We start from the raw sequence: 14,870 nt of genomic DNA on the forward strand, positions 1-14,870 counted from the left end.
CATATAGGAAAAATAAGTGTTAACCTTTAAGATTAATCATGTTAAACCATAGACTAAGTAAATTCCTTTCTTGATTGTAACTCCCTACACCCTCACCCTATAGGAATGCAACTTTATTTGGAGGGTGGTGCCTAGTTTAAGAAAAAACACTCTTGGAAAATATAAGGTTTTTGGTTATCAGAAAGAAAGGATCATAAAATGTCAGCAGGCCTCATGGCCAGAAGATGATGTAAAACCCATAAGATCTTTGTATAATTTTATATGAAGCACCTGATTGTGACAAGGGTCAGGTCTGCTGACCCCCACATGAGTCTGTATTCATCCCTATGTAAAACAAAAAGTATATAAGCAAAACTGAAAAATAAAGAAATGGGATCAGTTTCTGGAAAGACTGATTCCCCCATGTCGTTTTCTTCCCTTCTGGCTGAATTCCCATCTGGTATGTGGGTACTCATCAAGCCTGCTAATTTTGCCTGGGCTTCTAAGATCAGACCGGGGAGGCCTCAGTGCCTCCTCTCCTTCGGGAGAATGGAAAGACGCCTGTGGCCTACGTAGGTGGTGATTGGTATTCCACATAAACCAAGTTACTCAGCCTCCTTTGCTCCACTAATTTTCCTACTACACTATCCGTTTCTAATCTCTCTCTACATCTGTAATTAAATGTTTTTTCCTAGGACGCCTACTCTGTCTCCCTTTCGAATTACCCTGGATCCACTGGGGCTGGACCCCAGCACTTATTGGTCATATCATTTACCATGAAAGGTGAATAACAGGTGTACGTGTGTGTGGTGTGTGTGTGTGTAGTGAGAGAACCAACAGCAATTACTGCAAAAAAGAAGAGAGTAAGAAAGAGATGGAGGAGACAGAGAAAAAGAAAAGAAGGAAGGGAGGGAGGGAGGAAGGAAAGAAAGTAAAAAGACGGAGGGGGAGGAAGAGGAAGGGCAGGAGGAAAGGGAGGGAGGGAGGCAATGATCTCAGTCCATGTCTCACGTGGCTCCATAGAGCCCACAGATCCGTTATAGATGCTTAAAGACAATAACTAAAAAGAGCCTAAGCTTATGATAGCTATTTTCACTTTACATTGAACAGAAGGAAATTGTCAAAAGGAGTTTTTGCACTTGGGATATAGAGCAAAACGAAAATTTAGTCTTATTCGGACCCAGTTTCCATATGATACGTCAGTCAGTCAGTTCAGTCACTCAGTCTTGTCTGACTCTTTGCGACCCTATGGACTGCATCACACCAGGCCTCCCTGTCCATCACCAACTCTTGGAGCTCACTCAAACTCATGGCCATTGAGTCGGTGATGCCATCCAGCCATCTCATCCTCTGTCATCCCCTTCTCCTCCTGCCTTCAATCTTTCCCAGCATCAGGGTCTTTTCAAATGAGTCAGTTCTATTCATCAAGTGGCCAAAGTACTGGAGTTTTAGCTTCAGCATCAGTCCTTCCAATGAATATTCAGGACTGATTTCCTTTAAGATGGATTGGTTGGATCTCATGCATAATTCTCATTCAATTTCATGAGTATCGGTGCACCGGGTACATTAACAAACAAAGACTACATCTTTTCCACACAAAATCATTCTTTGGGGTTACTTCTGTTTAATCAGCACTAGGGGAAACGTGACAATACCTGTTTGCTGAATGGAAGACCCTGGAGTGGCCACAGTGGGTGAGGGTGGGGAGAAGAAAAGTGAGCACAGAAAGCAAGTCTGTGGGACAGGGTGGTGAGGGGCCCTGGGCGACTTGGGAGGGGCATGCAGGGTCCAGGCAAGCGTCTCTGGCCGCTCACAGTACAATGACAGCCGTGGTCTTCTCCTTGGAAGGGGAGGGGGGCATTGAATTCTCCCCCAGCAGATTCCTCTCTGACCCTTCTTCATCCTGCTGAAAAAAGAAAAACAGGAAGAAAATCAATCCTTGGGAGGCAAAGGATGGGACAGAGTCAGCTCCATTTGGCAATCAGGCAAAGGAAAGAAGGAGGGAAGGAAAAGCTGATGGAAGAAGGGGAGCTAGACAAGATCTAGGCCAGAAAAGAGAGAAAGTGCGGAACTGACAACAAAGAAACGGGGGAGGCAGATGTTAACCCAGGACAAAGTGATGGGGTCACCTTCCCCAGACAGCGAAGGGCAGAGCCCAGCACAGGCAAAGGCTGAGTGAGGGGAGCATGACTTCGGCTCAGCCATGTTCCTGCCCCGCTGTCCTTCCCTAGAGCTGCGCCGGCCAGACCCGCCCTTTCCCTGCATGATGTGTGTGCTCAGTCGCTTCAGTCATGTCTGACTTTCTGTGACCCAGTGCACTGTAGCCCACCAGGCTCCTCTGTCTTTGGGATTCTCCAGACAAGAATATTGGAGTGGGTTGCCATTTCCTCCTCCAGGAGATCTTTCTCCCTAACAGCTCACCAGGGCCCGGGAGCTCTGGCCACAGAAGCTTCGAAGACCCACACCCAGGGAAGCCAAGGACACAATGACCTGCAGAGCACAGATAGCCAGGAGCAGAGCACGGATTCCTAGGAACAAATCCTGAAGATAAAGGGGAAAAAACAGTTACAGTCAGGAGTCAGCTCCTGTGATTCCTCTGTTACTCTCATCTTGCTAGGAGGTATCAGAGTCTGTTCAACTAACTCCTTCTCACCCAGAAGCAGACTGCATTTTCCAACCACAGGGGCAGCCAGTCTCCATCCCATTTGCTTGTCTGCAGGGTGACCTTACCACACCCTGTGAAGAGGTGGAGACTATTGCTCAACCCCCTGGAATCTGGAATCAAAGCCTGGGAATGCTTTGATCAACAACATACAGTGGAAGTGACACTAGGGCCTGGCAGCTCCATTGCCTACATCTTAAAATGCTCACAGTGGGATGCTGCCTATTGTAACCCGGTTGCCCAAGCCACACAGAGAAGCCATTGTAGCCTCCCTGGCTGGTACTCCCCAGCTGAGCCCCCTGACATGTGAGTGTGCCATCTTGGCAGTCCAGCCAATCAAGTTCCTGAATGACTTCACACCCAACTGACCCATGACTGCAACTGCCTGAGAAAACCCAAGTGAGGACTGCCCGTGTGAGCCTAGTCAACCCACAGAATGGAGACATACTAACCAACTGCAGTGTTAAGTCACTGCATTGGGGGCCGTGTGTTACCCGGCAGGGGATGAGTGATAGCAGTCACACACCAGGAAAGACAGAAGGGTGGCTCAGGATATCCTGTCCCCTCTTTGCTCCTCATCCCCTTTGATTCAGGGAATGATCATGCCCAGAGATCTGAACGGTGTCTTCAGTTTAAGTTAAAACCTCCTGAACCAACAACCTCAGATGAGGTCCACGCTCAGAGGGCCTCCGTGTCTGCCCTCTGGTGCCCCAGGCCCCCAATTTACAGCTGTGATGTGTTCTTGGGAGACTGACTCTCCTTTCTCACCACCAGCATTTGCATGTATCTTCTGCAGTTCTCCTCCTCCCACGATGAATAGGAACTTCTTCGCTGGTACCAAGAGGTGGGGGTGACAGGGACTAAGGAATCACACATGGAGCTGATGTCATAGAAGCCATCATCTTCCCAGAGCAAGCTATTCACACAGAAGACGACAGCGGCCACGGCTGTGGTGATGCCAGCCAGGGTGAGCAGACCTGATGCGCAGCCCTAGAAGAGAGAGGTTCAAGAGGCGGTCCCCCTCCATGGATGGCAGAGCCGTGGGGTCCCGGCCTCAAACCAACCTCCTCTTCCCCAGCTTCCTGGCCCGGGATAAAAACCCTTCCTACCCCTTCAGGAAAGATCTTAGGATATTTGAAACCAAAGGAGTGAAGACAGAAAAATAGAGCAGGAAAACAGACATTGTAGGAGGACAGAGGACAAGGTGGGGCAGAGGATGCCTGACTCACCGAGAGTTTGCCCCGGCGCTTCTCGTGGACAATAGCCCCAATGCCTGCTGCAATGGCCTAGGAAGAGAAGACACCAGAAAAGCCCTCCAGTTGACCGTCTCCCATCACACTTCTTCCAACAGGCCCCAGAACAGCCAGTTTGAAGCAGGATCCAAGAGCCATGCAAAAAAACCTAGCAGACAGACAGGACTCCATTTACAACTGCCCGACTCTTCACAGCCACGCCTTTAAGAGGAAAACGGAGGGTGGAGGGGTTTTGCCCATCCGCTAAGGCAGCCTCCTCATCACTGTTGTTCAGTCACTAAGAGGTGTCTGACTCTTTGCGACCCCATGGACAGCAGCACACCAGACTTCCCTGTCCTTCACCATCTCCTGAGCTTGCCCAAACTCTTGTCCCATTGAGTCGGTGATGCCATCCAACCATCTCATCCCACCGGCGTCCTCATAACATAAGGCATTTGGTCCCTGGGCCTGTGGTTTCCTCCCCGATCCCTGACCCAGATCCAAAGGAACTGTCTTTCTCCTTGTCCATGACCACTTGCCTCCCAAGGAGATCACAGCCCTTCCCTCCCATCCAAGTACTAGCCAGGCCTGACCCTGCTTAACGTCCAAGGTCAGATGAAATCGGGAGTCCTCAGGATCGTACGCAGATTCATAACCCCTTTCTTACTCACCACAAACCCTGCCCACAAGGCACAGCCCGAGGCACGCAGCCAAATCCAGGGTCCCAAGTAGAGAAGCCCACCGAGGGCACAGCTGATCGCCCCGAGCAACAGCTGGGTCACCTGCAAGAGATGGGGAAAGCCACGCCCCTTCCCATGAGCCCACACACTCCCGGTGCAGTCACCCAGCTCCCAGCTCCTGGAGAGCACAGCTGATAGCCCCAAGCAACAGCTGGGTCACCTGCAAGAGATGGGGAAAGCCACGCCCCTTCCCATGAGCCCACGGGCTCCGGGCACAGCCCTGGAGATGGCTCCCCTCTCTTGCCCTGCCTTGACTTCTCTGCTTGGATTCTGGAAGTTCTATCCATGAAGCAGTGCATCCTGCTTCTCCCTCACCCCTCTGACTTGACAGCATTTTATCCTTCATTCTTTCCTAAATCCCAGTTTTCCTAAATACCACACCTTGCCATCCCACTTGATGCTTCCTGCTTCTTTTCTCCTCTTTTTCCCATGGGAAGCCCACCATCCTGTCCAGGATGGGCCACAAAGACCTCCTTCCAGAAAGGAGTGTGGTTGGCAGACAGCCTGGGCTTCCCTGGTGGCTTAGACGGTAAGGAATCTGCCGGCAATGCAGGAGACCCAGGTTTAATCCTTGGGTCAGGAAAATCCCCTGGAGAAGGGAATGGCCACCCACTCCAGTATTCTGGCCTGGAGAATCCCATTGACAGAGGAGCCTGGTGGGCTCCAGTCCATGGGGTCGCAAAGAGTCAAACACGACTGAGCGACTTGCACACTTCACTAGCTGACAGCCTGCAGTGGTCAGCGTTTTTGGGGTCCCCTCATCTTTCAAGCCGAAGGCACATTCTTTAGGGATAGCTGCCCAGCAAGGACTAAGCAAGGTGGTGGTTTGAGGGCCATTTCCACCTAGAACGGGACTCCTGTGGTGGGCAGTCTTTGCTCCCAAGCTCCCTACTGGGCTACTACAGACCTCATCAGGGCTCCATCAAGACCTCCTCTCTCCCCCTACCCACTCCTGCCCTTTTCACTGCATGATGTTACACCCCAGTAAACCTTTTGCACACCTAGCTCCCCACTGGGTGTCTGTTTCCTGGAGGATCTGACTATCACGGCTTCTTGGACGTCACCACCTACATGGACATCATCAGCTACATGTCCTGCCAGCCTCTCAGATTCATCACATCCAAATGCCAGACCCCACCCCCCACACCGCCGGAGTCTGCCTTGCTGACTTCCAGCACTCCAGTCTTCTGGTCACTCTCACTCCAAACCTCAGCATCCTCTCAGACTCCTCTCCTCTCTGGTGCCCCAAGTCCACCCACTCCCAAGTGACCCCCCCCTCCACTGAAGACTTGGACTCCACTCTCTCCTCCTCATTTTTGCTGTAACCTCGCAGATACTAACCCTCCATACTTCTTACCTGGACACCACCTGGCTGGGAGGCTGCCTGAAGCTCAGGTACCTGCCCCGAATCCCTCCATGTCCAATCCTTCCCACCATTGAAGCTGATCCAGGACGAACTCTTCAGCTAGTCACTCAAGGCTCTCAGCAATACTGGTTTATATTTCCAGTCTAATCAGCCAGGAGTCCCATTCTCTTTACTCTGACAGAACCTGCCCTACGCTTTCTGGCTTCTTTGCCTTTGTTCTAGGCATTCTCAAAACCTGAAATTCCTTTCCTCCCATCCTCCACCTCTATCTGTTAAACACATTGCTTCTCCATTCAAGGTCTGGCTCAGATGCCATCCCTTGCAGGAGGCCCTCTGCAGGAGGCCGTCCTGTCTTCCAAGCACATCACCTGTTGTTGTTGTTCAACCACTCAGTCGTGTCCAATTCTTTGCAGCCCCATGGACTGCAGCACACCAGGCTTCCCTGTCCATCACCAACTCCCAGAGCTTGCTTACAAGCTCATGTCCGTTGAATCAGTGATACCAAACAACCATCTCATCTTCTGCCACCCTCTTCTCCTTTTGCCTTTGATCTTTCCCAGCATCAGGGTCTTTACCGATGAGCTGGCTCTCCGCATCAGGTGGCCACCTGATCTACCTTTACCTCTAGGCGTTTGTGTAGCTGCCTGACCCTTCTGAGGAATACTGAGCACCTTGAGGTGATCATCGAGGGATTCTGGCTTCAGCCTTCCCCGCAACGTGCCTATCATATCGCCTGGCATCTGTAGGCCCTCCATCCACATGGGTTCAAAAGCCTCCAGCGATCCTTCCACCTGCTCACCCCTACCCCTGGCTGGGGCTGCTCATACTGCACCAGAGAAACAATCCCTTACTTCTTTCCATCTCAATCTCTATGTCGAAACTTCCAAACAAGCGGGGATACAAGTTGTGAGTTTTCATGGGGATTTTACCCACTTCCTTTTCTCACATCATATTGGAGAAGGAGTGTTACCTGCCCCTGTGTCACCGTGCTAACCCACCTCTCCAGCCAGCCCACTCTTACCCCTAGTGCCAGCTGTCCATAGCCTATCCTGGCCTTGGCAGGACGGTGAGACAGGCGCTCCACCAGGGAACTCCCAGCTTTTAGCAGTTGTGCCAAAGCGGATTCCTGGTGGATGTGGATGTCAATGTGAGTGGGCTGGGAGAGCGTAGAGCCCACATCAACTCCATTCACAGTCAGCGTGTTCTGGGCCATCCTTCCTGCTGGGAAGATGTACAGGAGTGAGGTCTGAGAGCTGAGGAAGAAGAAAAGGAATACACAGCATGAGTGCAGGGAAAGAAAATAGTCTCCATGTCAAGTCCCTGCATGTGAGATCTCAGTTCTCTGACCAGGGATCAAACCCATGCCCCAGCCTAGAAAGTTCAGAGTCTTAACCACTGAACCACCAGGGAAGTCCCTGATCTTAATTTGGAATACAAATCTGAATCATTTGTAGAGTTTTCACCACATGTATCCTGGGATCTCTTCCCCAAATGGTCAGATACAGTTTGTCTGGGGTTTGGGATTAACAAAGAAAGGAATCTGAATTATTTTAGCAGCATGGTGTGTATATTTACACATAATACTTTTATATGGTAAAAAAAAAAATCAAAAGATAAGTAAGTGTATACTGCTAAAATCCTCTCTCCTATTATAATTATACCAATTATATATCTTTCTCTCATAGCCAGCTAGTTACCTTCCAGGCAGAAAAATATTACCATTTTCTAGTATGCTTCCTGTGGCTGTTCCAATCCACTTCTATGATTATTCCAATACTGTTAATTCTCCCATTATGACTGTGGTTGACTTTCTTTTCATGTTTAAGAGCCTTTTTCCTCTTCTTTTGTGAGCTTCCCTTTCATATCCTGACTGCCTTGTTTTATTGTTTTGTTTTGGTCTTTATAGGAGTTCTTTGTGTGTTTGAAAAATTACCATCTGTGACATGACTTGCAGATAGGGCTTTAATATTTGTAATTTATTTTTTACTTAGCTTGTATTTTTATATAATCAAAATTTTCAGTCATTTTTTCATGATTTCTGGGTTATATAGCATACTTAAAAAGGACTTTGCCATGTCCAGATCATAAAATAATAATTCTTCCCTGTTTTCTTCTAAGTGCTTTTATGTTTTCAGTTTTCACATTTAAATGTTGATCTATCTGGAACTTACCTATAAGCTGGGGAAAAATGGATCCAAATTGTTTTTTGTGTTTTTTTAAGATGTTAAACTTCTGAAAATATATCCTGTTTATGGAATGCATCATCTTTCTCCCACTGATTTAAAATGCTCCCTGGAGCAAAAGTGAAATTCCCATAGGAAACCAAGTCTGTTTTACTCTTTAACTGGCCCATTGGTGGATCTGATGAGTCATGCACCATGGCCATAAGTTTTAATTATAAATACAGAGTTTCATATTTAGCTGAGCTATTTCATTGACCCCCTCACCATGTTACTTTTCTCTTTGATGGCCACTTTTGCTAGATTACTTCTCCTTGCGTATTTTGGAATCAACTTGCCTTGTTCCAAAAGAAATCCCCTAGAAGCAATTCTCATGGTCATCCTAATGATCACTGTTTAAATCATAGCATTATTAATAATGATTCTAATAACATCAGTGAGGACGATAAATTTAAAGTCTTGTAAAGTTAAAGTATTGTACAAGCTTCTCAGAGCAGCTTCATGCTTCACCTACCTGGCCTCCTGTGAAGGATACAAGTCGGGTGTCTGATGATTCTGCAGATGCGCAAGGAGGTTCAGACCTGTTCACAGACCCATCCCAGGAAGCCCAGTCAGAATTCCAGCCAGATCATCCTTGGGCTCCAGGGATAAGCATCATATTAAGGCCCAGAAAGTGGCTTAGGCTCCAGCTGCCTCCAAGTCCTCTGGGTACCACCTCTTCCCCCCTCCACCCCCCCGCAAGTCCTGTGGGTACTGCTATCTCCCCCCTCCACCCTCCTCCAAGCCTCTGGGTACCAGTACATCCCCCCTACCCCCTCCAAGTCCTCTGGGTACCACCACTTCCCCCTCCACACCCCGCTCCCAACTCCAGTCCCCAGATCAGCCTAGATTCCTGCTCTTCCTCTGAGCCAGGCCAGCCCCATGAAGGTTCCCTTTCACGCCACCCTGACTTCAGAGGCTAAGGAGCTCTTCCTCGCAGCCCTGGACCCTCCTCTCTGCCCGGCTCCTCCCTTTTCCCCCTCAAGCTGGAGAGAACCGGCCAGAGCCCATGCTATACCCTGGGCCCTCCACCTTCCACCTTTCCTACCAAAAGACCTCTCACCAGGAACCCTCCTTAGCCTCAGCCGCCTCACCCCTGGAATAGAGGCATGAGGCACTAGGGAGGGACAGCCGCCCAGTTGATGTGGCCATACATGGGCTCCCGGCCCTCCCCAGGCATTTTTCTAGGGTCCCTTCCTCTCGCTAATGTATCCCTCCCTTCCAAGCAGGTCCTAGGGGAACCAGGAACCGGGCAGAATGGCATCCTGTGAGACAGGATGGGGGCTTCGGGGACTGGTCTTGGAGCCTCCTAGAGAGAGTTGGGGGGTGGGGTCTGGCGGTGAGTGTCTCCTGGAAGGGGGGATCATCTAGACTGTAAAGGCTCTTCTCACCTGCTGTCCTCTGGGAGCCAGCGGCCGAGCCGGGCAGAGCTGGGAGGAGCTGCCCAGAGCTGAGACCCACTGGGGGGTGGGAGAGAACAGAAGGAGGGATGGAGTGATGAGGACCTGACCTTCAGCATCTTGACTTCCCAGAAAGAAGCTGGGCCAAAGGGGCCCCTCTAGGGGGGTTTGGTCTTGAGTAGACAGTCAGGCTGGCCAGAGAAGGCAGAGAACACACACACACATACACTCTGGCACGTCCATACCTACTCGGACAGCACACACACTGGGGGAATTCTTGATCAGAAAGCCCCTGCCCTGGTGGGGACGGGAGACAGAATGGCCTCTTAGGGTTTCCCAGGGCTGGTCAGCTCTTCCATCTCCCAGGCCACCCACCTGGCCCTTGCTCTCTCCCGGACGCCAGAGCCCAGCTTTCCCCAGAAGCTGGAAAACCTTGGAGGGGCCCTATGCTCCAGCTGGGAAGTTGCCTCATCCTTCCCTGCTGGCACTCCACCAAGTACCTCCCGCTTCTGCCTGCTCTGGTCTCCCCAGCCCTGCCCACCACTCTCCACTGCCGGTCCCTGAGGAGAGCAGGTAAGGCAGGTCCATAGCCTGGGGGGACCCTTTCCCCCAAGACCCTTCTCAGAGGAGGCCCCACCCTGCCGCCACAGGCCCTCCAGAACTTGCTGGGCAGGGAGAGAGGGAGGGACCAACCTCCCCTGCAGAGGAGGGGCCTCCAGGAAGGTACAGGAGTGGGGGGCCAGGTGCACTGATGCCAAGTCATTCCCACCTTTGGTCTCCATCTCCACCCATGGCTTCATCCTTCATGCTGGGTTGGTGGGGTGGGGAGGGCAGTTAGAACAGGACTGAGGAGCCATTGGTGAGGAGAGAAGTATTTAAGGGTTGCTGGAGGGTCCCCAGACTCAGCTAGGGAACAGCTGCTTCTGGAGAAGTTCAGCAGGCAGCCAGGACTCGGTTCTGCCCAGCAGCCGGGGGGCTCCAAAGGGGAAGAGGCAGAGAGAGGAGCCAGGGGCGGGTGTACTGGGGTGACACAAGCCTGCTGGGGGCAGAGGGGAGAAGTGAGAACTCTGGGCCATGGCCTGGTCCAGCCCCCAAGGTGGTGGGAGGAGGATGAAGGGAAGGTCTGGGGTGAAGGGGAGGCCCCATGAACCAAGCAGTGGTCCCAGCCTCGGGAGACTCAAGCATCCTTCATGAGATGCCCCCTCAAGACAGGTCCTGGGTGCTGTTCTGTGACCCAGGGTGGTGTGGGGGGTCTCCACCAGCTCCTGTGGAATCCATGCCAACCTTCTCCTGCCCACTCTTCACCCCCAACACTCCCTTCCTCCCTGCCAGGCAGGTGTCCAGAGGCATGGAGATGGTGGACCACAGGGAGGCAGCCCCCAGGGCTCCCCAGCCTGTCTGCATCCAGCTGCACTTCCACCATGAGTCGGGTCTGGCCAAGCTCCTGCTAGGCGGGTGCTCCCTGCTGCAGCCCCTCCTCCTGCCCGGGCCCCACGCCACCTCCCGGGCCCTGGGCCACCACAGGCTGCTGGTGACCTCCTGGGTGAGTAAGGCTGCCAGCCGCGAGGGGCGCGGACAGGTGCCCAGGCTCCCCAGACCTGGAAGGGGAAGCCCCTCTCCCCTCGCTATGCAAGCTCCCTGCCAGCCTCACTCCGAACAGGATGCTAAGCCAGTCTTATCTTCTAACCAGAGATCAAGTTCCTGCTTTTCCCACCACTTACCTCTCAGTGAGAGCTGTAGGTAGGGTAGGTTATGGGCTGAAGGGTGCAAAGGAGCCCCTGACCTTTTAAAGTCCTAGCTTGGAGAGCCCTGAGTTCATCCTCTCCCTCCCCTCCCCTTGTCTCTCCTCCTCTCCTCTGCCTTCCCTTCCCCCCTCTTTTTCTCTCTCTTTCATGAGGTTCTAATTGTTAATACCTGGAGTGGCAGGTCTCCCCAAAGCTACCCTGAGACTTAGGCACAGAGGGTTGCTCCCGGGATCCGCGTGCTTAGGTTTCTCATCTTTCAGGTGATGCAGATCGTGCTGGGGGTGCTGAGCGGGGTCCTGGGAGGATTCCTCTACATCTTCTCCTCCACCACCCTGAGGAATTCGGGAGCTCCCATCTGGACGGGGGCTGTGGTGAGTGGGGCGGGAGGACAGTGGGAAGAATGGACCCGAGGAGAGAGAGAGGCCGCTACCATCGACCCAGCAAAATGTGGACTGTTAGCACCCAAACACAACCCCGGCTCCTCCAGGCCTATGCCCTGCTTCTACTGACAGCAACCAGCTGAGCCAAGGGCTGGGAGGGCCACGGTCACTGGTTAGCTCTACCAGGCCGCTGCCCAGGGCCTCTCCCACCACTTCTCCCACCTTCAGCAGGAGATCAGCTGAGGATCTTGGGCGGGCTCATCTCTAGACTCTGGCACTGCTTTGAGATGGGGGAGGCAGGATGAGCCGGAGGATGTGCAAGCCAGGGGCACCTCCTGGTGGCTTCGCATGGTCCTCTGCAGGTCCTGCACACCGGGCTCTCGGGGGAGGGGGAAACCTGGACCACAGTGGTGATGTCAGCAGAAGGAGGTATGCCACCTGCAGCAGGAGATGGGGGGGCGGGTCATGGCAGGACCGAGGCACCCCGTATCCTGCCCACACTCACAGAACAACAGCAAAGTGCACATATGAAGAGAGGAGCCAAAAGTAACCATCCTCATCCACCCCATGGCAAAAACACACTGAGATGAGCTACAGCGTTGCCAGACAGGACCCTGATCCATCTTTCCTCCAGGATTGACCAGGCTTCCTGTCCTGGAAGGCCCGCTGGGCGGGAGGCTGAGCTGTTGGAATGGGCGCCCATGCCCACCCAGAGACGGCTGACCCTCATCCTGTACCAAGAGCTCCTCCAACAACCTGGACCTTCCACCCCACCACCCTGGAGCTTTTGTAAAGCCCCTGGCGCTGCCTCAAAAGAGAGAGTTTGGAGGGGGAAGGAGGGCTCACTCCTGACTTGACCATGAGCATTTGTCCGATGTCTCCTAAGTAGAGGGTCCTACAGCCTCCGGAGTTTTAATTCAGGCCTCAATACTCTCCCCATAATCTTACAGACCACAGACCTCGGGCCTGTGCGGAGTGCTGTGGGGAAGGGCCAGCTAGACGACTGCGGGAGTCATGGAGGAAAAAGGAAGCAGGCAGCTGGGGAGGAGGCAGGGGATGGGGGGGTTGGGGGTTCTGCACAAACCCTGTGGCTTCAACCTCTCCCCAGGCTGTGCTGGCTGGAGCTGTCGCCTTCATTTACGAGAAACGAGGTGGCATCTACTGGGTGAGTTGGGGAAGGGCAAGGGTGAACACCAGGCCCAGAAGCTGGAGGCCTTCCCAAGCCTCTGGCTCCATCACATGCCCCTCCCCAACTCCCACCCCTGGCCCCAGGGTGGGTGCCAGAGAAACTGAGTCTCCAAGGTCTCTCTGTGTCTGCTCCTCACCAGGCCCTGCTGAGGACCCTGCTTGCCCTGGCAGCCTTCTCCACGGCCACTGCTGCCATCATAATCGGGGCTGGAAGATTCTATGAGTACCACTTTATTTTCTATAAGGGCATCTGTAATGTCTCCCCCTCCTGGAGGCCCACAGGGGCCCCCAGCCCCCTGAGTCCGGACCTCGAGAGGCTGCAACAGTGCACCACCTACGTGAACATGCTGAAGGTAGCCGGGCGGGGACACACAGCAGCAGGTGGGGGACGGGGTGGGGGCAGTCCAACCGTGGACGGGAGGGAGGCCATCCATCAAAGAGGGTGTGACCTGTTCTGCCTTGACAAACAGACATAGCAGTGAACAAAACACAAGCAGTCCCTGCAGTTTGTGGGCAGTTACAGATCCGTGGGAAATACAAATGTCGAACTCAGAATAAATGAGCCAATAGAGCTAGTATTGCACAAATGGGACGGGGTGTGAAGGGGTTCAATGCCCGTTTAGGTCTCGGAGTTGTCAGGGAAAACAGATCACTGCCCAAGCCTGTCCCTTTCTGATGAGGAAACCGAGGTGCTCTCTCCATGCTACAGCCACAGACCCCCCAACACAGGGCTCCTTCGTCATCCCACCTCCCCAACCCTGGAAGCTACAGACGTGGGGAATGGGACGAATGGGGTGGAGAGTGACCCTGTGCCATGTGGAAGGGGGACACAGACTCCACGTGGCAACAGTCACTCTGGGGGCTCACGGCTTTGGTCCTCTGTCCCCAGGCCCTGTTCATAAGCATTAATGCCATGCTGTTAGGGGTATGGATTCTACTGCTTCTGGCATCTCTGCTGCCCCTGTGTCTGTGCTGCTGGAGAAGATACAGGCGTAAGGAGGTGAGTCCCTAAAGCTTGTGTGGTGGGGGCAGCAAGGGAACAGGAATGGAGAGTGGGTGGTTTAGGGAGGAGAAAAGGGTCCTTAGAGAGTCTCAGTGGGCATGATTCCTGTCTTTCTACCCCCATGGTGGCCCAGCCCAGAGAGCTCCTATCCCTGACTAAGTGGTAGCCAGTCCAAAGACCCTATGGAGCCAGGGACGTGCAGGTCCATGATGGGACCTGGGGCTCTTTGCACGAGGCTGATGTCAGATCCGATTGACTCCAGAACTGAGCTGCCCTGGAGGAGAGCGTTTATGCTGTCTCTCCCCCGTGGGCTGTCTCACCCTCTCCTTTTCCCTTAGAAAAGAGACCTACCCTTGGAAGAAACTGCCAGAAGTGAGTGAGATCCAGCCCTGCCTCTCTGGAGGACTCATGCCTGGAGCTCCCACCTGGACTGGGTGTCCAAGCATCTGCCTCGTGGGAGAAGAGCCAGGCCAGGAAGAGAGGCTCTGTCTGCCCCAGTGATCCTCCCGCATGGCCGCAGCCACTGCCTGCTCCACCGTCTCAGCTGTTCTTGCCTACTTCCAGCTCACCTTCACCACCTGCCTGCCTCATGCCCCTCTTGAGTACTGATGATAATAAACTCCTGTATTGTTGCTCCCAGCTTCTTGCCTAGGGTATTTCTCTTGGTTGGAGGAAGACAGAGAAGAATGAGCCAACAGCAAAGTTAGGAAGATCCTCCCACTCCCAACCCCTCTCTGGGGCTAGAGTACCCATCCCTGAAAACAGTCTCTTTAAGGCTGGTACTGGGAACTCTAGGTTCAAATACCCAGGGATGGATAAAAGGAAGGGAGACTCTGAGCCCAGCTAGTCACAGTTCAGAGTTAAGAGGGTAAATCCTTGACCATTTGAGAGTTGGACGTTTTTTAATTTTGACTGTTTGGAAATATTAAGAATTAGATAAGATAACACTGAGATGC

General features: G+C 52.9%; 2 protein-coding genes across 15 annotated transcripts; one reads left to right on the forward strand and one right to left on the reverse strand.

Annotated features, from left to right (window-relative positions):
• Nucleotides 1-1,583: 1,583 nt before the first annotated feature.
• Nucleotides 1,584-9,750, reverse strand: TMEM176B (transmembrane protein 176B). Of its 14 annotated transcripts, none has more exons than XM_069587140.1 (8): nt 9,590-9,739; nt 8,674-8,798; nt 7,001-7,232; nt 4,545-4,655; nt 3,871-3,927; nt 3,410-3,631; nt 2,401-2,520; nt 1,584-1,882 (listed from the first exon to the last, which is right to left on the reverse strand). In XM_069587140.1, the coding sequence occupies exons 3-8, from the start codon at nt 7,190-7,192 to the stop codon at nt 1,790-1,792; spliced, it is 795 nt and encodes a 264-aa protein (XP_069443241.1). In that variant the 5' UTR covers nt 7,193-7,232; nt 8,674-8,798; nt 9,590-9,739; the 3' UTR covers nt 1,584-1,789. The 14 variants fall into 14 exon arrangements, with proteins under 14 accessions (XP_069443241.1, XP_069443234.1, XP_069443233.1 ...); XM_069587133.1 differs by having other exon boundaries at nt 1,584-1,885; XM_069587132.1 differs by having other exon boundaries at nt 1,584-1,885; nt 8,674-8,740; nt 9,590-9,738.
• Nucleotides 9,751-9,758: 8 nt separating this feature from the next.
• Nucleotides 9,759-14,553, forward strand: TMEM176A (transmembrane protein 176A). The gene is made up of 7 exons (XM_069587148.1): nt 9,759-10,171; nt 10,931-11,141; nt 11,604-11,714; nt 12,832-12,888; nt 13,052-13,264; nt 13,801-13,911; nt 14,253-14,553. The coding sequence occupies exons 2-7, from the start codon at nt 10,947-10,949 to the stop codon at nt 14,292-14,294; spliced, it is 729 nt and encodes a 242-aa protein (XP_069443249.1). The 5' UTR covers nt 9,759-10,171; nt 10,931-10,946; the 3' UTR covers nt 14,295-14,553.
• Nucleotides 14,554-14,870: the final 317 nt, after the last annotated feature.

This window comes from Ovis canadensis, chromosome 4 (genome assembly GCF_042477335.2).
Source record: "Ovis canadensis isolate MfBH-ARS-UI-01 breed Bighorn chromosome 4, ARS-UI_OviCan_v2, whole genome shotgun sequence".
In the NCBI taxonomy this organism is placed as follows: domain Eukaryota; kingdom Metazoa; phylum Chordata; class Mammalia; order Artiodactyla; family Bovidae; genus Ovis; species Ovis canadensis.